At 44.1% G+C, this 23,858-nt stretch overlaps 1 protein-coding gene across 3 annotated transcripts in view; it reads left to right on the top strand.

Annotated features, from left to right (window-relative positions):
- LOC131190259 (calsequestrin-2) overlaps positions 1-23,858 on the top strand; it is an 88,887-nt gene that overhangs the window by 30,582 nt on the left and 34,447 nt on the right. For all 3 annotated transcript variants that reach the window (XM_058167450.1, XM_058167451.1, XM_058167452.1), the window contains exon 3: positions 16,617-16,701. In XM_058167450.1, the coding sequence (XP_058023433.1) occupies positions 16,617-16,701 (85 nt within the window). The remainder of the gene's footprint in view (positions 1-16,616; positions 16,702-23,858) is intronic.

Here is a 23,858-nt window from a genome sequence, read left to right as displayed (position 1 = left end):
TTCCATATATTTTAATTGCCATATCATAAATTGCCAATTTACATTATCAAATGCATTCTCTGTGTCTAAAAAGATCAGCGCCATTTGTTTTTCAGGATGTGCTTTATAATATTCCAACGTATTCAAGATTATTCTCATGTTGTTTTTAATTTGTCTCTTAAGCAAAAATCCGTTTTGATCTGAGCGTATAAATTCATTCAAGAATCTCTTTAATTTTACCAGATCAGGTGAACCAGTAGTGGCGGTGGTGGGAGGCTCCGCCCACCTGCCCGATGCACGTGCAGAAGCGCACATGCACATAAGCAAACCAGTAGCAAACTAAATTGAAGCCTACTACTGATATAAGTATAATATTTGCTTCCATCCAGGATTTTGGTATCTTAGCTTCTAACAAGACTTCATTATAGACTTACATGAACAGTCCTAGGGTATCTTGTAATTGTTTGTAAACTTCCGTCAGTAGGTGTCTGGTCCTGGCATTTTATTGTTCTTCTGTGTCTTAATCATCTCAGTTAGTTCAAACTTTGTTATTTTTTTCATTTAACAGAGTTCTTACTGCTTCAAGCACTTTAGGCAGCCTGGCTTCTTCCAAATATTGATTTATTTTATCCTCTGATAGTGCCTCTTGATCATACAAATTTCCATAATAGTTCTGAATTATTTTCTTTTTTAAAAAATCTTTTTGGTGCTGAAGCATACCCCTCTTATCTATCAGATTTTGTATCTGTTTCTTTTCTTTCTCCTTTTTTAATTTATATGCCAGCCACCTCCCTGGTTTGTTAGCATTTTCAAAGAAATTTTGTTTTACACTTTTAATTTTTTGTGCCAATTCCTCTTTTTCAATTAAACTCAATTTATGTTTTATTAATTCATTTGATTTTTAAACTTTTTTTGTGGTTCTTTCTGTAGCTCTGATTCTAATCTTTTATACTCTTCTTTCAATGTCTTTTGATGTTGTTTCTTTTTCTTATTTTTCCTTCCTTTATAGGTTATGACTAATCCTTGAAAGTATGCCTTGGCTGTATCCCATACATTTTGCAGTGGGGTCTCTTCCTTTCTATTCTCTTTAAAAAAAGAACTTTATTTCTTTTTCAATTATTTGTATAAATTCTTTGTCCTTTAATATAGATTGATTCCACATTTGTATCCTTTCCACTTAATCCTAACTGGATTATGATCTGCCCATATATTCCAAACAATTCCAATAAAGCTGGAAAAGAAATACTTTGAGGAATTAAATAGATTAGTATCAAAATTTATTTGGCAAGGTAAAAAAGCAAGAATAAGTCTGAAACTGTTACAAGACTCTAAAAATAGAGGAGGCTTTGGGCTGCCAGATTAGGAATTATATTATCAGGCATCTGCATTTATGTGGCTAAAAGAATGGATAGCCTTGAGACATAGACGATAATTAACTTTGGAGGGTCACGACTTGCAGTTGGGATGGCACGCCTTTCTATGGTATGGAAAAAATAAAATACACAGTTATTTTCAACGACATTATATTAGAAATGCTGTTTTCAGTATGTGACATGGGCGCACAAGCAAAGTGAGCGCGTTTGGCCCATGTACTTCCAAGCCGGTAAGGAAGGTAAGTAGATTTCACCTCTGGATAAATGACAAAAGTTGTGGGATCAAAATTATAAATCAACAATGTCTACTGCGTACTAAGAAAATGTATATAAAATGTTTTACAGATGGCACTTCCCACCAGCAAGACTAGCCAAGATGATTAAAGATATGTCAGTTAAACGTTGGAAATGTAATCAGACTCTGGGTTCATACTAACACATGTGGTGGACGTGCCCAAAAGCAAAAACATTTTGGACAAAAATACACACTTGGATAGAAAAAATGATAAAGGAACCTATAGATTTAAAACCAGAAATATTTCTGTTGGGTATCATACCAGAAAAATATAATAAAGAGACTATGTATTTAATATTACATGTGTTAATAGTGGCCACAATTGTATTTGCACAACATTGGAAAAGTGTAAAGATCCCTACAGAAGAGAAGATAATAATAAAAAAATCTCTTTCAGCCCTATGATTCTATGATTCTGTGTCCTCTTTCTGTGGAGGGTTCCAATTCACATTGCATGAGGCTAGCAAGTCAAATTAAAGCTATTACATGATATTTCTATTAAATCTCTTTACTTTGATATTAATAGTATATTGACTTCTTTTGATTGCTGATCATTAAGTGGTCAAATTTACTGGATAGTTTGGTTTGAACTTTTACTGGCTATTTTTTTGTTATTATTATTTATTATTATTTTATTTGATTTTTATACCGCCCTTCTCCCGAAGGACTCGGGGCGGTGTACAGGCAAAATAAAACCAACAATACAAATATACACAATTTAAATACCCTTAAAAAACTTATTCAAAATTAGCCTGATGTTAAAAATCATCGTCAATTAAAACCCCATTTAAAATTGGTAAAATTCACTTTTAAAATCCAATTAAGCCAGCCCCGCGCGAATAAAAAGATGTGTCTTCAGTTCGCGACGGAATGTCCGAAGGTCAGGTATTTGACGTAAACCCGGGGGAAGCTCGTTCCAGAGAGTGGGAGCCCCCACAGAGAAGGCCCTTCCCCTGGGGGCCGCCAGCCGACATTGTTTGGCGGACGGCACCCTGAGAAGTCCCTCTCTATGGGAGCGTACGGGTCGGTGGGAGGCATGTGGTAACAGCAGGCGGTCCCGTAAGTACCCAGGTCCTAAGCCATGGAGCGCTTTAAAGGTCGTAACCAACACCTTAAAGTGCACTCGAAAGGCCACAGGCAGCCAGTGCAGTCTGCGCAGGAGCGGTGTTACATGGGAGCTACGCGTAGCTCCCTCTATCACCCGCGCAGCTGCATTCTGGACTAACTGAAGCCTCCGAGCGCACCTCAAGGGGAGCCCCATGTAGAGAGCATTACAGTAATCCAAGCGAGAGGTAACGAGGGCATGAGTGACTGTGCATAAGGCATCCCGATCAAGGAAGGGGCGCAACTGCCGGACCAGGCGAACCTGGTAGAAGGCCCTCCTGGAGACGGCCGTCAAATGATCTTCAAACGACAGCCGATCGTCCAGGAGGACGCCTAAGTTGCGCACCCTATCCTTTGGGGCCAATAACTCGCCTCCGACAGCCAGCTTGCTATATTTTTGGAGGGATTCCCTATCAATTCATTTCCAATCCAGTTTGGTAATGACTGGAGTGCTGATCTAACTTAATCTTGGGTTGTTGTAAATAGGGATTTTTTTTCTAGGTATCTGAGATATAGAGTTGTACATAATTTTGGTATAGACTTACAACTTTGTTTGATCTTTTAATTACTATCTGTCCATTGCCATCCTTTATCAGTTTGAGTTTGGAAACCTCAGTTCTGAGTTTGGAGATCTTTTTGAAAATTTTCATTGTTTTTCTATGTCATTTTTCATCTATGACAGGGGTGTCAAGGCCTGTGGGCTGGATCTGGCCTGTGGGGTGCTTAGTTCTGGCCTGCAGACCCGCCCTAGAAACAGCAAAGGACTGCCCCACAATGCCTCTGCCAGAGAAAACAGAGCTTGGGAGGGCCCTTCCCCTCCTGAGCTCTATTTTTCCTGGCAGAGGGTTGCAAGAAGTTGTTGCAGCCAAAAATGGAGCTCAGGTCACGCATTGATATGGCATGGATGAGTGGAAAGCTAGTAGAAGAAGTGACAGAAGTAGAAATCTTACTGAATTCATGGGCAGATCACAACCCGCTTAGAATTAGCTGGAAGGGTAAAAAAAAACCAAGGAGAAGATGGACACTAAATACCCAATTATTGAAAGATGAGTAATTTACTAAGAAAATCAAGGAAGAACTAAATTTTTATTTTAAAGAAAATAATAATCAATATACATCGACCCAAAACCTATGGGATACCATGAAAGCTGTGATATGGGGAATTATAATATCCTTTGCTGCAAAAAAGAACAAAGAAAAATATGCCCAACAAAATAATCTACTTCAAACAATCAAAAAATTAGAGACTAATCTACAGAATAACCCATTAAACTCCCAACTACAAGAACAACTGATTCTCTATAAACATAAACTCAATTTAGTTGAGCAGGAAGAACTGGTCAGAAACTTGAAAGCAACCAAACAAATACACTTTGAACAAGCAAATAAACCAGGAAGATGGCTCTCTTATAAACTCAAAAAAGAGAGAGAGAAAAGAACCATCTATCAATTACAAGATGAAAATGGAGAAAACCAACATACAATAGAAAAGAAAAAAGAGATTGCACATAAATATTTTGAAGATCTCTATAAGAAAGAAAAAATAGATGAGGATCAGATTAGGGACTATCTAAGGGAAAAAAGAACTCGAGAAATAAAAGACGAATTGAAAGAAATGCTGACTAAGGATATAACTATGATGGAACTAAATCAAGCAATTAGATCCCAGAAAAGTAATAAAACACCAGGCCCCAATGGTTTTCCATCAGAATTCTATAAGGCAATAGAAGAACAAATAGGACCAATAATGGTTGATTTATTTAAGGAGGTATTAACATCAGCTAAAATGCCAAATACGTGGAGGGAAACACTAATTTCGCTAATCCCGAAGGGGGATATGGATCCCAGACTGATACAAAACTATAGACCATCATTCCTAACTATTAAACACAACCCAGCAGAAAGCCTAAAGAAAAATCTAATTCTGTTAATCTAATCTTGCTTTATCTGATTAAGAGGAAGAAAGAAGTTATTAGCACTTTTCTGACCTTACACTATTTATTTATTTATTTTATTTTATTTATTAAATTTTTATACCGCCCTTCTCCCAAAGGACTCAGGGCGGTGTACAGCCAAAAGATAAAAAACACAAAAATGTACAATAGAACTCTGTTGCCATAAATTGGATTTCATTGTTAAACATCAGGCATGCTACACAAAATAATTTCTGAATTGTGCAATAGCTTTATTAAAATAATTTCAGGCAGAAAAAATATAGAATAGGTACATTGTCCTCTCAACACAAATTAACTGCTAATGTTTATCAAAAAGGCTGTTGTAATTAAAGGTTAGGTTCATTGTGTTAGTTTTGTTGATCACAATGTTGAATGTAATGTCTCTTTAATGTGCTCACAGTAGTTGACTAGATTATTCATAATCATAGTGAATAAAGTCTAGGATTTCTTTTTATATAAAGTCTGCTTCAACACTGTGATTCCCTTTCCCATTGACTTGGAGTTCTTCTTTCTGGACATGTTAATGTGGTATTCTGCCTCAGGAGCAGTGCAGAAGCCTAGTGCTGTCTTTGTACATTTAATATGGGACAAATTAAGGGATGTGTTTGATATATTTGTCTAATTTTGTTAGGAATAACCCAGGCTTCTGCCTCATTCTCAAGGAAAATAGGGTTACCCAACAAAGCATTTCAAATTACATTGGCATGCTTTCATGCAGACTCAAGAATTGGAAGAATATTCAATAATGTAGTCATGAGGAAGAGACTCTAGAAATCAGATTATTTACAGATTAACAGAGTTGGAAGGGATCTTGTAGGTGATCTAGTCCAACCCCCAGCCCAAGCAGGAAACCCTACACCATTCCTGACAAATGGCAGTCCAATATCTTCTTGAAAGTCTCAAGTGATGAAGCTCCTACAACTTCCAAAGGCAAGCTGTTCCACTGGTTGATTGTTCTCATTGTCAGAAAATTTCTCCTTATTTCCAGGTTAAAACTCTCCTTGTTCAGTTTCCATCCATTATTCCTTGTCTGGCCTTCAGGTGCCTTCGAAAATAGCTTGACCCCTTCGTCTCTGTGGCATCCCCTCAAATATTGGAACACTGCTATCATGTCTACCCTGGTCCTTCTCTTCACTATAATAATAAATAATAATATTTTAATTTGTATACCGCCCTTCTCCCAAAGGACTCAGGGCGGTGAACAGCCAAATAAAACAACAATCAAATACACACAATACAGATAAAACAGTAGCTAAAAAACTTATTCAAATTTGGCCCAAATTTAAAATACATTTAAAATCCCCAAAAACTGATTAAAAATTAAAAACCCATAAAAACATCTAAAAATTCTATGCCAGTCCCGCGTGGAAAAATAGGTACGTCTTAAGCTCGCGGCGAAAGGTCCGAAGGTCAGGAAGTTGTAGAAGTCCAGGGGGGAGTTCGTTCCATAGAGTAGGAGCCCCCACAGAGAAGGCCCTTCCCCTGGGGCCCGCCAGCCGATATTACTTGGCTGACGGCACCCTAAGGAGTCCCTCTCTGTGAGAGCGCACGGGTCAGTGGGAGGCAAACGGTGGCAGTAGGCGGTCCCGTAAGTAACCCGGTCCTAAGCCATGGAGTGCTTTAAAGGTGGTAACCAACACCTTGAAGTGCACCCGGAAGACCACAGGCAGCCAGTGCAGCTTGCACAGGATTGGTGTTATATGGGAGCTCCAAACAGCTCCCTCTATCACCCGCGCAGCTGCATTCTGGACTAACTGGAGTCTCCGGGTGCTCTTCAAGGGGAGCCCCATGTAGAGAGCATTGCAGTAGTCCAGGCGAGAGGTAACAAGAGCATGAGTGACTGTGCATAAGGAATCCCGGTCAAGAAAGAGGCGCAACTGGCGGATCAGGCGTACCTGATAAAAACCTCTCCTGGAGACGGTCGTCAAATGTTCTTTGAAGGACAACCGTCCATCCAGGAGAACGCCTAAGTTGCGCACCCTCTCCATCGGGGCCAATGACTCGCCCCCAAAAGTCAGCCGTGGTTGCAGCTGACTGTACCAGGATGCCGGCATCCACAGCCACTCCGTCTTGGAGGGGTTGAGTTTGAGCCTGTTTCTCCCCATCCAGACCTGTACAGCTTCCAGACACCGGGACAGCACTGGGGTGGGGTGGAGAAGTACAGCTGCCTGTCATCAGCGTACAGTTGGTAACTCACCCCAAAGCCACTGATGATCTCACCCAGTGGCTTCATATAGATGTTGAACAGGAGGGGCGAGAGGATCGACCCCTGTGGCACCCCATACATGAGGCACCTCATAGTCGATCTCTGCCCTCCTGCCACCACCGTCTGCAACCGGTGAGAGAGATAGGAGGAGAACCACCGAAAAACGGTGCCTCCCACTCCCAAACTCTCCAGTCGGCACAGCAGGATACCATGGTCGATGGTATCAAAAGCCGCTGAGAGATCTAAAAGGACCAGGGCAGAGGAATAACCCCTGTCCCGAGCCCTCCAGAGATCATCAACCAACGCGACCAAAGCTGTCTCCGTGCTGTATCCAGGCCGAAAACCGGACTGGAACGGGTCTAGATAGACCATTTCATCCAGGAACTGGGGTAGCTGGCGTGCCACCACATTCTCTACAACCTTCGCCACAAAGCGAAGGTTGGAGACAGGACAGTAATTACCTAAAATGCCTGGGTCCAGGGAAGGCTTCTTGAGGAGGGGTCTCGCCGCCGCCTCTTTCAAGGTGGAAGGGACAACCCCCTCCAACAAAGAAGCATTAATAATTCCCTGGAGCCAGCCCCGTGTCACCTCTTGTGTGGCCAGCACCAACCAGAAGGGACACAGTAAACATGTAGTGGCATTAAGCCTTCCCAGCAACCTGTCCACCTCCTCGGGAGTCACAGGATAAAACTCATCCCAAACAGTCTCAACAAGACGAGGCTCTGACGTCTCACCTGAATCTACCCAATTTTGGTCTAAACCGTCCCGAAGCTGAGCGATTTTATCGTGCAGATACACACTAAAATCCTCGGCACATCCCTGCAGGAGATCATCCCGCACCCCCTGCTACAGGAGAGAGCGGGTCACCTGAAACAGGGCGGCCGGGCGGTTATCTGCCAATGCAATAAGGGAGGAAATGTACGTACGCTTAGCCTCCCACAATGCCACTAGGTAGGTCTGAATATATGACCTAACCAGTGTTCGGTCAGCTTCCGAACGGCTGGACCTCCAGGCACTCTCTAGCGTCTTTTCCGGTGCTTCATCTCCCTCAGCTCCTCAGAAAACCAAGGAGCTGATTGAGACCTGCGCCGGGTCAGAGGCCGCAAAGGCATGACACGGTCCAAAGCCCCGCCGCGGCCTGTTCCCAGACTGCGACTAGTTCTTCGGCTGTGCTGCAGGCCAGATCCTCAGGAAACGGCCCAAGCTCTGTCAGGAACCTCTCCGGGTCCATCAGGCACCTGGGACAGAACCAACGCATTGGCTCCGTCTCCCTGCGGTGTTGAGTAGCGGTCTGAAAGTCCAGACGAAGGAGAGAATGATCCGACCATGACAAAGGCTCAACGGCTAAATCACCTAGTTCCAGATCATTCAGCCACTGACCTGAGACAAAAATCTGATCTAGTGTGCCTCCCCCGATGTGAGTAGGGCCGTCAACTACTTGAGTCAGGTCCATGGCCGTCATGGAGGCCATGAACTCCCGAGCCGCTGAAGATGCCACGCCGGTTGATGGCAAGTTGAAATCCCCCATGACCATCAGTCTAGGGGTCTCAACTGCCAACCCGGCAAGCACCTCATGCCCATAAGGTCCGCGGCCCCTGCCTGAATAAGATCAGAAATCAGGGGGGCTTTATTCACCACGGATCTCGCATTGCATAATATCAGCTGAAGGTCCAAGCTCTGAGGAATCTGGTCACTCGGGGAACGGGAGAAGTCTGAGGGGCCAGAGCACGCGATCACTCTTAAACAGCAAGCGCACACTCCCGAAACACGATATGGCCCCCTGCTTCCGCCATATCTGCCCCTCCCACTTACCGTGCCAATGGAACAACCCTGGTGAACTGGAACGTAATCCTCCCCCGTCACCTCCGGACCTATTACAGTAGCGCCGCGAGCACCCGCAGGAACTGGCCCCCTCCCCCACGGGTTTTCCCTCCCACCCCCCACCCCAAACCCATCAGTTCCCCCCCCTTAAAACTCCTTTTAAAACTCCCCTTAAAAATTCCCTTAAAACAATTAATTAAAAAACCCCTAAGCCTCCTATTTTTGGCATGCTAGACTAGACTAGCCATGCCCAGTTCCTGTAAACATTCTTCATATGTTTTAGTCTCCAGTCCCCTAATCATCCTGGTTACTCTTTTCTGCACTTTTTCTAGAGTCTCAACATCTTTTCTATAGTGTGGTTACTAAAACTGGATGCAGTACTCTAGGTGTGGTCTTACTAAGGCTTTACAGAGTGGTATTAGTACCTCACTTGATCTTGATTGTATCCCTCTGTTAATGCAATTTAGGATTGCATTGGCTCTTTTGGCTGCCGCTGCACACTGCTGGCTCATATTTAGCTGGTTGTCCACTAAGACTCCAAGATCCCTCTCACAGTTATTGCTATTAAGCCTGGTTTCATCCAGTCTATATTTGTACTCTTGGTTTTTCTTGCCTAAGTGTTGGACTTTTCTTTTCTCTACATTGTATTACAATTATATTACGTCTCCATTCACAATAGATCCAGTAAACCTTTTTTCAAGAAATTTTATTCTTAAAAGTTGAGAACGGAGAATTTATAAAATTTATCTTAATGTGCAAATAGACCTTGTATTAAACTTTGTTTTCATCCACAGTTCTAAAGGGTGTTTCACAAGTTAATTTTCCAAACACTGTCTTTAAAACCCACACTAAAAATACATGGAAACTGGGATGCCAAGGTTTCAGGTACTCAATGCAGGTAGGCAGAAAATGAAGAAAGGAGAAAAGTGCCATGACTGTTTTCAGTGGTTTTGTCATGAGATGGGGGATCCCCCACAGAGTGGATAAAAATCTTTAATATATGGTTTATTCATCTCATGGCAAAACTAAGGCAGCAAATCAGAATGGCATTTGACCTTCAAATGGTTTGAATAGATATTTATATCTGTGGTACAGAGTTCTTTCCATTCTAAAAATATAGACCATTATATGGCAGTAACCTCACAATACTTTCATAACCTTTCGTACATACTTTTAACACAAAGCCTAAAACATAATAGGTCATACATTCTCTCACACATTCCATTTTATATGGTATAATTGAGGGCATGCAGTTCTCTAGGCAATGCAATTCACTACTTACAACAGTATGTCTTTCTGGAATAATATAATTTTAAAAAAGTGTTCTCTTCCCAAGTGTATTACTAACATTTTAACAAAAGTTTGGATTCCTGCCTATGAAAGCAATACTCTAGACCAATTCAATAGCAGTAGAGAGAAATTAAGTGATATTTCTTACGCCCTTTAATCTCCTGGTACTTTCCTGGGTTCAGGTTATTTATAGCATAGTAAAACTAAGCAACAGCACTTCAACAGGAGCTAAGCTGCTGTATGACATTTCAATAATTCTAAAGAGATATGCATGGGAAAGGACTTTGTACTGCTAGAGTTTTCATTGTTACCAAAGTGGCCTTCAGGATCAGTTTTCTTCTGATTTAGGTCACCCTAAAATGGAAATGCTGGGTCTGCAGGGTCACTGTTTCCCAAAGGTTTTGTGCCCTATTTTTGTTGAGAGGAAGACTCTGAGCTCAGATATTATGACACAATTCAATGCAAGAACAAGGGAAAGTACCACTGTTTCCAGATAAACCTTTTACGGTGCTTGTGTTAAGTACTTATGGTAGTTTTGTGGATGGTGTCTTTGTTTAGATGTTTCTTATACATTTCCCCCCATTTTATGGCATTTCTAAACTGAAGGCTTTGTTTTATGCTGTAAAATAATTGAATTACAAAATAGCCTTTAAAAGGGAGAAATGTAAGGTATTCATTCAAGGAGAAAAGAATTAGTATATATGTGTAAGATACAGCAGTCATTGCTTGCAAACACTACATATTTGCTGTGAACATTGACACAAACTGAGCATAAATCAGCAATGTAAGACAGCTACCAGAACAGCTCAATCAATTTTTTATTATGGTCACAGACCAGAATTAAAAACTAAAACATTAAAATAAAATAAAAATAAATAAAAAATAGAGCAGAACAAGACTTAATAGTACATTATAGTTAGTGGTGAGATCATTGATAGATGGCCTAATTTTACAGACAGTAGAGCAGAATTTAGCTACATTCAAAAAACCTATATCATACTGATCTGATAGTAACAGTTGTAAATAAAAGAGAACAGAACTTCCTGCATATTTTACCAGTTAAGAAGTTATAAAATGAGAACATGAATCTTTATAAAGGGAACAATATCATAGGATATGAGCTGTGGTTTCAATGGACCCTTGTCCAAAGAGCCACAATGGGACTTTTTTGTATCAGCCCTCCAGAACTGCTGTGAGGAGAGCATTACAATGTGCTAGAATAAGTGCCATTCAAAATTTAGAGACAGTTATATAATATAGATGTCAGGGCTGCCTCCGATCAATTCCTAGGAAAGAAAACTTTTGACTCCATAGATTCAGAGAAAAGATACTTTTACTAAGAAAGAACTGAATGCAGCAAAAGTCAGGCAAGGTCCAAAGCAAAGATGCATGAAAAAGATAAATTGAAAATCACCCCAGAGCCCACCTACCAAGTAGTCAGGCAGACAAAGTCCAATCATTGGCCAGGAAGATGTTTTGGGAACATCTCTGGCCTTGGTGCTCTGCACTCCCCTCATGCATGTCATTCCCGGAACGGCTGGCCTTGAAGATTTTAAACAACCCAAGCTGGCCTCTCTGAATCCAATCCTCCCCATCGGTTCTCTGCAGTTCCACTTTCACCCCCCCCACAGCTACCTCACTAGCATCTGCCTGAATTACAAAAGAAGTGTTTGGCTCAGGGTGCTTTAGCAGGGCTCCCCCACAAACAGCTGTTTGAGTCTTTTGAATGCTGCTTGGCATTCCATAGTCCACTTAAGTGGCTTACTTGGCTTTGGCTTGTCCTCACCCCCAGTTTTTAAAAGGTTGGTGATTAGCAGCACAATTTTGGTGAAATGAAAGGATGAATTGCTACTAGAAATTGGCAAAGAAACTTTGTAATTGCTTCCTGGTGCAGGGTGGGGCCCACTCGAACACTGCTTGCACCTTTTCTGAGTCTGTATCTACTCTTTCATGGGATATGTGGTCACCCACATTAATCTTATCTTGGTGAAATTCACATTTAGAGAACTTTGCATACAATTCAGCTGCTCGGAGTCTCTTTAGGACCGTTCACACCAACTTCACATGTTTCTCCATAGTCTCAGCATATATTAAAATATAGTTCAAGTACACCAACTCCCCTTTATATAAGTAACACCTCATTGATCAGTTGCTGAAAACAGCTGAGGCCCTGTAACCCAAAGGGGAGCACTCAGAACTGAAAGCATTCCAGAGGGCAGTTAAATGCAGTTTTCCATTCATTGCCCTCCTTGATTTGAACCCGGTAATAAAGCTCCTGCAAGTCTAATTTAGTAAAGATGTTGACTTGGCTAAAGGTGCATGTCTTTCATCAGAGGCAATATAGCCCGCTGAAGCCATTAATCCAGCTCACATGAGACCACAAGGCTGCCCCACCCACTTCACCACACCCACCCACTGGTCCCCACCCTTTGGCTGAGTGCAAGACTTACCTTCGTGAGCCCCATGGGCTGGAACTGGAAGGTAAGGCCAATGTTTTTCGCTGGCAGAGTGCTACTGAAGGCCACGGGAGGCCAAAAACAGGGCATGCAGAAGCCCCAGGAGGACAAAAATGGGCCCGTTTTTGGCTGGCATAGTGCTACTGGATGCTGGGAAAGCCAAAAATGGGGTGCATGGAGTGCTGCAAGAGGACTGGCTTGGAGGAGGAGGGCCGCCCACTCGCCCACCCTCCGACCGGACTTGTCTTCAGCTTTCAAGCAAAAGAGATGTGTTACTTTTGGGGAGACTGTGGGATTGCCCCACCGTTTGTTAGCCTCTGGACATCAGATTCCCACCACCCAGCACCAGTTCAGGGGTTCCTTTCCCACCCCAGGGGACAGACAGAGAGACACAGAGAGAGAGATAGACACAAAGAGAGAGAGGGGGGGAGAGGGAGAGGGAGGGAGAGAGAGAGACTTGTTGATTGTAAGCTCCTTGGGGCTGAGAAGAATTGCTTCAAAACTGAGTTTTCTGAAGTGGGCCACCAGACTCCTAAACAACTTAAAAAACAATCTAGTTAAAAGAAAAGTCAACCAAAAGAGCAACATGCAAACAAAGCAAATAAAACAGGAACAAAACAAACTAAAGTTTAATTTGTGTGTATTGTTTAATGGACTGCTAAATTGGCCATGCCCACCCAGTCACATGACCCCCTAGCCATGCCCACCCAGCCAATCCAGCCCCCCAACAGTCTGAGGGATCATGAACTGGCCCCCTGTTTAAAAAGTTTGAGGACCCCAGCAATAGATGAACATTTTCCACACACACAGCATTTAGTCCTCTGTAGTCAATGGATAAACGAAGGGTTCCATCTTTTCTCTTCCGGAACAACACTGGAGTTGCCATTCGTGGTCTAGCCAGTTGCATATGTCCACATTTTAAGTTTTTGTCTATGAACACACAAAGCTCTTCTAGCTCTCACCGAGTCATCAAATAGAGTTTAGGTTTGGGGAGTTTAGCCCCAGGAAGGATTTCAATACCACAGTCAGTGGGGTGATGAGGCGGGAGTGCATCAGAGCCCTTCTCATTAAACACATGCCACAGATCTCAGTACTCCTTGGGAATTCTGGACTCGCTTTTCAGCTGCCCCTGACTCCTTCTTTTCTTTGCTTTCTTGTTTCTGGGTGTTGGAACCCCTTCTCCTTTTTTGGCCACCTTCCACCGGATTTTTAAGAGCCCTCTCCTCCAGTTTACACAAGGATTCCACTTTTTGAGCCATGACTGTCCAAACAGAAGGGGTCTTTCCATCCCCAGCACCACTATAAAATTCAAAGTCTCCTTGAGCTTTCCCATTCTCTTTTCCATTGGCTCTTTTATATGATTAGCTGCACCCCCCCAGCTACTCTCCCATCCAGTTGGCAAAAAGCTATTGGCACCTTCAGCTGCTTAAGTCTTAGTCCCAATTTTTCCACCACCTCAAGGCTGACCACACACCTGGTGCAGCCTGAGTCAAGTAGACCCAACATCCTCCTCTGGGTCCCTGATGAGAGCACCACTAGTTCCACAGGAATGGTCATGAGGATTACATGGGTGTCATCATCAGAATTGGTCTCATTCTTGTCCGGGCCGGTCGAAGCTCCCAGCCTCTCATAGTCCTAGCCAGGAGGAGCAAACTCAAACGACCTCCACCCTTTTCAACACTATCTCATAGGACCTCGGAGCTTTCTTCCTGGAGCCACTACACCTTTGGGGCTGGTTTTGGTGGATCAGCATTCTGCAGCTCAGTGTCCCCCATTTCTGCACACATGCCATGCATGGCTCGCTGTCTGGGCCCAGACTCACGTCTAGCTGACTTCCTTTCATCCAGTGGGGGAGGACTTGTGATTACCCCAGTGGTGGTCTCTGGCCAGGTCAATCTCTACTTAATCTGCCAGCACATACCAGTGTTGAAGTAAGGGCCCAAGCAAGATGCAGGTGTGATAAACATTGTCATTGAGGCCATCTTTGAAGAAACAGGATGTCTTCAGGCCATGTGCCTACTTGACACAATAACTCTTGGAACTCGTGGATGTATGCGACCATTGACTGTCAACCTTGGGTGATGGTCTTCATCCATGTCTAAGCCTTGTGGTCTGCCAGTGGATCTTCGAACTGTTGATGGAGAGCTGCCATGAAGTAGTTGTAGTTCTGCAGCTGGGGGAGGGCGTTATCATTATGGAGAGAGACCATCCACTCAGCTGCTGCACCAAGAGCCATGTCACACATTCAGGCTGTCTCCACCCCCAATTTAGCTCCATAATCCTGTGTGTAGTTCCAGACTTGTACCAGGAAACACCCCAGTTGCTTGGGGTCTCTCCCACATGTCACTCCCAAAGCTGAAACCTTCGGGGCCCAGCATCTCCCAGGAGTGTCTCCTGCAAGTTGAGGGGCTGGCACAGCAGCAGCAGCTGCTGCTTAGTGGTACAATTGGTCCAAGCAGAGCAGGTATGACTTGCGCCATGGCCATTGGTGTGGCAGCTCCATCTGCAGCTTAACAATAAAGGGCCGGTTTAGCTCACGCTGGTAAAGCCTGTTATTAAGAACACAGTAGCCTGCAATTACTGCAGGTTCGAGCCCGGCCCAAGGTTGACTCAGCCTTCCATCCTTTATAAGGTAGGTAAAATGAGGACCCAGATTGTTGGGGGGGCAATAAGTTGACTTTGTAAAAATATACAAATAGAATGAGACTATTGCCTTATACACTGTAAGCCGCCCTGAGTCTTCGGAGAAGGGCGGGGTATAAATGTAAACAAAAATAAATAAATAAATAAATAAATAATAGTAAAGTTATTCTAAGTCTTAGTTGCGGTGGCTTGAGAAGCCTGAGTGGTCATCTGAGCAAGAGATCCCCAGATTCTCTGATTCTTGATCGCTTCATGCAACAGGTACAAGGCATGGCTCAGTATGGCATCCTCTGGGTCCAAATCAGGAGGGGGGACTTCACTTCTATCCCATATGTGCCATTCCCACCTGTAGGGACCTCTGACCCTAAAAGGGTCAGTCCTCTGGTTCTTTTTTTTTTTTGCCCCATGCCCAATTACTATCTGGGCTTGACAGGTTCCTCATCGATGTCCAGTTTCTCTAGGCATTCTGCTTTGTCTCAGACGTGATATGATCTCAGAGGGAACTCCCCCAGAGCCCTGGTCTCCTTCAGTTTGCTCTCATTGCTGGACTTTTAGATGCTCAATCCCCACTGCAGTCTCCGGGTTGACTGTTAAAGCAGACCTTGTCTAACATCAGGGTTGCCTCCAATCAAATCCTAGGAAAGAAAACCCCTAATTCAGAGAAAAGGTTAGGGTGTTTTTTTTTTACTAAGTAAGAACTCATTGCATTGCAGGTAAGGTGTGAAGCAAATAAGCACGAAAAAGACAAATTGAAAATCACCCCAGACCCCAGTAGTCAAGCAGACAGAGTCCAATCATCAGCCAGGAAGTTTTGGGAATGTCTCTGGTCCAGATGCTCCACACTGCCCTCATGCATGGTATTCCCAGGAGGGCTGGCCGTGAAGATGTTAAAAACTCAAGTTGACCTCTCTGAGTCCAACCGTCCCCATCAGTTCTCAGCAGTTCCACTCTCACACCATCTGCACACTTCCTCCCAAATACCCATTGTTCCCTGCCTCCCTGTTACATGATTGTGGACACTCACATAAAACATTGCTTTCCAGACTCAAATTTTATAGCATGCTGGATTCCCATTTAATATTTCTAAATTAAAAAATGCTAATTGTTCTTTTAAAAAATGAAATAGTTGATTATTTCTAATAGCAGGTCAGGTGGTCTCTGAACATCACACTGAGTACTCCTAATCTTAGTTCTTCCTCTGAAAACTCTCAAAACTGGTATAGAATAGTCTTGGGAAAAGACAAAGAAGGAAATGAATTAATATAGAACTGGAAACAAAGACTTTCCAAAAATACTCAAACAACCTAAGTCTATGTGTTTATATTTATGGGTTAAGAGGCTCAACACTGGGAGAGTGTAATTCTGGAGTGAGAATTCTTATAGAGTGGAATGGAGGTTGGGACTGCATTCGTTTGAATCATACCTCTACTTCTTATTGTTCTAGACTCTTTCACAGTCCTTTTGGCCTTATGATTTTTCTGGCTCTTTCTTTAGCTTACTGCACAAGTCCTAGAGGAGAAAGGCATTGGTTTTGGATTATTGGATTCTAAGAAAGATGCAAAGCTTGCAAAAAAACTAGGTAAGTATAATCCATTTTTCATTCTTCAAGGGGGTGAGAAATTCCAGCACCATGTTTTCATGACCCAAACTAACCCAGCGTTTGCAGGATAGCCAGCTTGTACTTACTATATTTTATGCATTTCTGTTAACTTCCAGGCTTAAAAATATAAATGTACCAGTGAAGCCAGTGTGTTGCGGCACAAGTTTTTGCTTTAAGTCACTGGTTGAATTCAAGCGATTACGATCGCTTCTTTGGTGGAGGGTGTCTTTCCGGCCGCTTTGAAAGAGGCGGTTGTGAGACCCCTCCTTAAGAAGCCTTCCCTGGACCCGGCTGTTTTAGGTAATTATCGTCCAGTCTCCAACCTTCGCTTCGCAGCGAAGGTTGTAGAGAGTATGGTGGCATATCAGTTTCCCCTGCACCTGGATGAAACCGTCTATCTAGACCCGTTCCAGTCCGGTTTCCGGCCCGGTTACAGCACAGAGACGGCTTTGGTCGCGTTGGTGGATGATCTCTGGAGGGCCAGGGATAGGGGTTGTTCCTCTGCCCTGGTCCTATTAGACCTCTCAGCGGCTTTCGATACCATCGACCATGGTATCCTGCTGCGCCGGCTGGAGGGATTGGGAGTGGGAGGCACCGTTTATCGGTGGTTCTCCTCCTATCTCTCCGACCGGTCGCAGTCGGTGTTGACAGGGGGGCAGAGGTCGACCCCGAGGCGCCTCACTTGTGGGGTGCCGCAGGGTCGATCCTCTCGCCTTCTGTTTAACATCTACATGAAGCCGCTGGGTGAGATCATCAGTGGTTTCGCGTGAGGTATCAGCTGTATGCGGATGACACCCAGCTGTACCTTTCACGCGGACCACCCCAACGGCTATCAAGTGCTGTCCCGGTGTCTGGAGGCTGTACGGGTCTGGATGGGGAGAAACAGGCTCAAGCTCAATCCCTCCAAGACAGAGTGGCTGTGGATGCGGCATCCCGGTACAGTCAGCTAAATCCGCGGCTGACCATCGGTGGCGAGTCATTGGCCCCGATGGAGGGGTGCGCAACAGGCGTCCTCCTGGATGAGCGGCTGTCTTTGGAAGATCATTTGACGGCCGCTCCAGGAGAGCGTTTACCAGGTTCGCCTGGTGCGCCAGTTGCGCCTTTCTGGACCGGGATGCCCTGTGCACAGTCACCCATGCACTCGTGACGTCTCGCCTGGATTACTGCAATGCTCTCTACATGGGGCTCCCCTTGAAGGGCATCCGGAGGCTGCAGTTAGTCCAGAATGCGGCTGCGCGGGTGATAGAGGGAGCCCCTCGTGGCTCCCGTATAACACCCATCCTGCGCAGACTGCACTGGCTGCCTGTGGCCTTCCGGGTGCGCTTCAAGGTTTTGGTGACCACCTTTAAAGCGCTCCATGGCATAGGGCCGGGTTATTTACGGGACCGCCTGCTGCTACCGAATACCTCTCACCGACCCGTGCGCTCTCACAGAGCGGGACTCCTCAGGGTGTCGTCAGCGAGGCAATGTCGTCTGGCGACGCCCAGGGCAAGGGCCTTCTCTGTGGGGGCTCCCACCCTCTGGAATGAACTGCCCCCAGGACTTCGTCAGCTTCCGGACCTTCGGACCTTCCGCCGCGAGCTTAAAACATATCTATTTAACTGCGCAGGACTGAGTTAGATTTTAGTTTATGGGTTTTATCTTGGGTTTTAATTTTTATATTTTTAATTAAGGCTTTTGAATAAGTTTTTTAATTGTTTTTAGAATTGTATTTATTGTATTTTTTGCTTTTAAATGCCTGTAAACCGCCCTGAGTCCTTTGGGAGATAGGGCGGTATATAAATATAAACAATAAATAAATAAATAAATAAATAAACTTACTTATGCAAAAAATTAGTTCTGATTATACAGCAGCAATAAATCTACTTTTTCACTGCAACAATTTAGATGGCCACTAGATGTCAGCAAAGAGATGTTTTCTTATTTAACTGCTTCTTTCTAATGGCCATCTAGATTTGCACTCCAGATCTTACTTTTATGAGTAAGTTTCTTCAGAACCAGTGGTGGGATTCAACCGCTTTGCACCGGTTCATTAGAGCCAGTAGATAACTGTTTGCTCAGTTCGGCAAACCAGCTGTAGCCTCGTCTCTCCCTCTCAGTCTCTCTTTGCCGGGCAGCTCGTCTCACCAGAGCTTCCTAGAGCTGCTTTGCGCCATGATGTCACTCGAGGGGAGGGTAGTGGGAGTAGGGAGGCTCTCTCTCCCTTTTTCTGCACCTGCACTATTTGGCCTTTCCTTTTCCTTTTCGGCATCTGAGCCACGTGACTGCCGTCATAGGCCACCAGCAGCTGTACTGGAGCCACTCCAGGAAGTTTGGGCAGGGCTCATGCTCCTGGTAGTGGCCCTCCCCAACTCCCTCTTTTTGGCCTCTGCAACCAGGCCTGGCACCAGCAGGGAACACGGGATCGCCCGGCAGTGGCAGGATTGCTGTGAATCAAACCTTAACATGGTATATTTATGCACCTATACTTCCCTTCATTTATCCATTTATCTTCCTTCATTCCTTAATTATTTGTAGCACAAATGTCAGCTCACCTGAACAAAATTGCCAAAGCATACTTCTCAACTGATTCTGAATGAAAACATTTTTTCATTTTTTTCTTTAGCTTTTTTAAATATATATATTGCAGATTAGTCCATGCCTATTGGAGCACATGCAGTGGCAAGAGGAAAAGAGGCTGGCTGAGCCGGACCCAGACACTTCCCAGCTCCCATTATCCCAGAAACACCAACCTTGCCCTCTCCCCTCTCTGCTAGCAGCTGCCTCCTTCTTCACTTGGGATCGCCTGGCAGTGGGGAGGGAGAGGGAGATGTGGGTGGCTGCTAGCAGAGAGGGGAGAGGGTGAAGTTGGTGCTTTGGGGATGAGGGGAGGAGTTGGGAAGTGTCTGGGTCCAGCTCAGCTAGCCTCTCTTCCTCTCGGCTTGCCTCCCTTCCCCCCCCCCCCCCCGCTTGCACATGCACAATCCTGGTGAGAGAGCCTGGACATGGGAGACGCGCTGTGGAAAGAGGCAGGACGGGTGAGCGTGTCAAACCTGAGGCATTGGGGATCCCAGAGGAGCCCATGGATGCTGCCGCACAAGTGCCCCAAAGAGAAAGGGGAAAGACGTGGATGCTCCTACCCCCAGAAGTGGAATCAGTGGGTCTGGATTGGGGGAACGAGTGTTCTCCTCAAATTTCAGAATTGAGAGTAGCCAGCAATGCGGAAGGACCAATGAGAATTCTCCCTTCTGCCGCATCATAGATCTCTGGGCAGAGTATCTCTTGACTTCACCCGCTAGAGGAGAGAGTTTGGCACAGAGAGAGAAGTGGGGAAAGTGGGAAGGGGATCCCTTCAGTCTTTTGGGTGGGTGCAGCTCAAGGGGGGTTCATGGCAGGGGTGAAATCTAAAAATTTTCCCTACCGGTTCTATGGGTGTGGCTTAATTGGTGGGCGTGGCTTGGTAGTCAGATGACTGGGTGGGCGTGGCCAATAGCAATATATAATAAAAATAATAAATAAAGTATACAAAACGATAAGAGGTATCAAAAACCAATTTTCACACTTTACATACACACAACACAACACAACTGACTCACACACAATGTAAAAGCAGCTGCACCTCACCCAAAATGGCCCCTGCAACAAGCAGGAACCTCACACAGCCACAAAAAGCTCAAAAACCAACTTTCACACTTTACACACACACAACACAACACAACTGACTCTCTCTCTCACACACACAAAATGCCACATACAGCTTTGTGAGATTTTGTGTATTTGTGTAGTTAGAGTGAAACACTACAGAAACACCAAATCTTAGAAAGCTGCACAAATATTTTATTTTATTATTTTATTTTATTAATATTTTTTAGATCAGGGGTCTCCAACCTTAGTAACTTTAAGGTTTGTGGACTTCAACTCCCAGAATTCCTCAGCCAGGAAAGCTGGCTGAGGAACTCTGGGAATTTAAGTCCACAAGCCTTAAAGTTACTAAAGTTGAAGACCCCTATTTTAGATAAAAGCAGCTAAATTTAAAACTTCCTTAACTTTAAATTGCTGTCTAAAAAAAAAACTCCTTAAAAAAACCCAATTAACTATTTTTTAAAGCTCCCCCCCCCATTTACTTACCCAATTGGAGGCAGGCAGATTGAGTTGCTCACTCAGGAGATGGATTGCAGGCAGGCAGATTCAGTTGCTAACTGATGCAACTGATTGCAGCAGCTGAAGCAAAGCAAGGCTTAGCAAGCCCAAAATAAGCAGCAATTAGATAAGTGGGGACGGGGCGATTAGGTGGGCATGGGCGGGGCTGTTGTAAGAGGTTGTTAAAAAAAAACTTTTAAAGGGTTCTGATGATCCCAGCTGAGCCGTGCAATCATCAAAGCCTTTTTTTTAACTTTTAAAAGCATTTTTTTGGCTGAAGAAAAATTGGTTTTAAAAGTAAAAAAACAAACCATTGATGATGGTGTGGCTTAGCAGGGGCAGGGGGCGGGGCCAGGGATTTTTGCTACCAGTTCTCCAAACCACCAGTCGCCATCGCTACTGGATCGGACAATCCGGTCCAAACCCGGGAGCATTTCACCCCGGTTCATGGCAGTCCTGGAGGAGAGTGTGGACTTCTTTTTGCCTCCCCCCTGGATCCTACCTGGAGATGGGACTGCAATGAATGAACAAAGTGGAGGCATAGCCCCACAACCCGTGAGGATTTGGGGGGGGGGTCTCTGAGTCAGCTGACTGGGGAATCCTTCTGCACCTTCACACACACACAAAAATCTCGATGGGAGTGCCCCTCTCCTAATCACGTGGAGTTACTGTCCTGCCCACCCCTCCTGAAAGCTTCTGTCTTTTGAACCCTTCCTGGCAAAAAGGCTGCCAGAGAGCTGGTTTTACCCACCACTGTGGGGTTTTCTGACTCACCACAAATAGCAGGTTGGGTTTCATTCAAGAAGCACTGTTGTGAATCTCAGTGTGGGGCAAATCAGGTGAGGAAGCAGGAATCCCTTCCTTCTTCCCTCCCTCCTTCCCAGAGACAATCCTTAGGATACTCAAGACTATGAAAAACTAGATTTCCCCCTGAGGAATATTTGAAAAAGAGCCTTTCCTTGATTCAGCCTCTTTTAGCTACAGTCCAGGGGTGAAATCTAACATTTTTCCTTACCGGTTCTGTGGGCGTGGCTTAATTGGTGGGTGTGGCTTGGTGGTCAGATGACTGGATGGGCGTGGCCAATAAAAATAAATAATAAAATAATAAACAAAGTATAAAATACAATAAGAGGTACCAAAAACCAACTTTCACACTTTACACACACACAACACAACACAACTGACTCACACACAATGTAAAAGCAGCTGCACTTCACCCAAAATGGCCCCTGCAACATGCAGGAATCTCACACAGCCACAAAAAGTTCAAAAAACAACTTTCACACTTTACACACACACACACACAACACAACACAACACAACACAACTGACTCTCTCTCTCACACACACACACAAAATGCCACATACAGCTTTGTGAGATTTTGTGTGTTTGTGTAGTTAAAGTGAAACACTACAGAAACACACCAAATATCAGAAAGCTGCACAAATATTTTATTTTATTTTATTATTTTATTAATATTGTTTAGATCAGGGCTCTCGAACATTAGTAACTTTAAAGTTTGTGGACTTCAATTCCCAGAGTTCCTCAGCCAGGAAAGCAGGCAGATTAAGTTGCTGACTAAGGAGATGGATTTCAGGCAGGCAGATTCAGTTGCTAGCTGAATGGGTTTTCAGACTGCTTTACAAATTTGATCTTCCTTGTTGAAAATGAGGATACTGGATGCTATTTTAGCAGCTCCAGAGTGTTAAGCTCATTTCCCATGCCAAACCCAGTATATTACTTCAAAAAGAGAGAGGTGGAAGTATCCTGACTCACTTTTGCCTCACTCAGATAAAAGCATTTTCCCTTCAAGTTAACCAGCACTTTGAAGCAGCATCAGTGATGAAGTGACTGGACTGAGGACTACTTAAGTTGCACATAAAGAAAAGAAGCTATCCTATTTTTCTATTTGAAGATAGCAGAAATCTATTCAGGACTGAAATTTGGATGCAAATCAAATACACATCTTTGCCAGAAAGGCCACCACAATTTAAAAAGCAAATACAGTATATGTGTAGTGTGCGCAAAAGGATTTTCTATCATACTATCATCTTCTTGTTCTGTTTCTCTTGTGTATTTTTGTTTTTTCAGTGGTTTGATTATTCCGAGATATAATGATAAAAAGGCAAATTATAAAAGAAAGTTTATAAAGCTAGTATGATCTTGATGGGCTGTTTGCTAAAATAAAGCAAGGTCATGGCACACAGTTGAACATAAATCAGGAAGCCTGTAATTGTGGAGTCTGTCTGGCAAGAACAGAGGATGCTTATTCACAGGAAATATGCACATGTAAAGCTTGTAACAATTCTGGGTAGTTAGAAAGCTGATAAAAGTAACCAAGAGTTAGGCATCTTGCAGACCTCAGCTAGCAGTTAGGAATAGAGATGGCCTGGAGCAAATAGAATGTGTATTAGATAACTGCTGGAGCAGTGGTGGGTTTTACTTACCTTTGCTACTGGTTCGCGCGCGCAAAGCTTCTGCACATGCACAGAGCGTATTTGATGACTTCCGAGTGGGTGAGTGGAGCCTCCTGCCGCCTTTACTACCGGTTCTCCTGAACCGGTGCGAACCGGGAGCAACTCACCACTGTCCTGGAGCATTCATTAGCCAAGGTTTAGGAATATGGACAGCTAGAAACCAATAGAACAAATCATAGAATTATTACTAAAATGTTTATTAGATGATATTTCTTATTATCCTGCCTTGTCCTGCCTTCTCCTTTAGTGAAAATGTATAAAGCTTTCTTAATCCTTTGATCTTGGCATTTTGGCCAAGAGCCCTTTTCCTTGGGGTACTCCAATAAAAATCAATCAAAACCTGTCCCTCATTGGCCTTGGCACCAGGCTCAGACCCACATTGGGGACAACGTCTAGTTTAGAGATTAAGGCATCCGGTTAGAAGCCAGGAGATCAGTTCTAGTCCCGGCTTAGGTACAAAGCCAGTGGGTGGCTCTCTCAGCCTAGCCCACCTCAAAGAGTTGTTGTAGGGAAAACAGGAGGAGGATGACATATTAGAT

This window comes from Ahaetulla prasina, chromosome 2, assembly GCF_028640845.1.
Source record: "Ahaetulla prasina isolate Xishuangbanna chromosome 2, ASM2864084v1, whole genome shotgun sequence".
NCBI lineage: Eukaryota > Metazoa > Chordata > Lepidosauria > Squamata > Colubridae > Ahaetulla > Ahaetulla prasina.
Note: the sequence above shows the minus strand (reverse complement) of the source record. Positions and strands in the feature narration are given on the sequence as shown.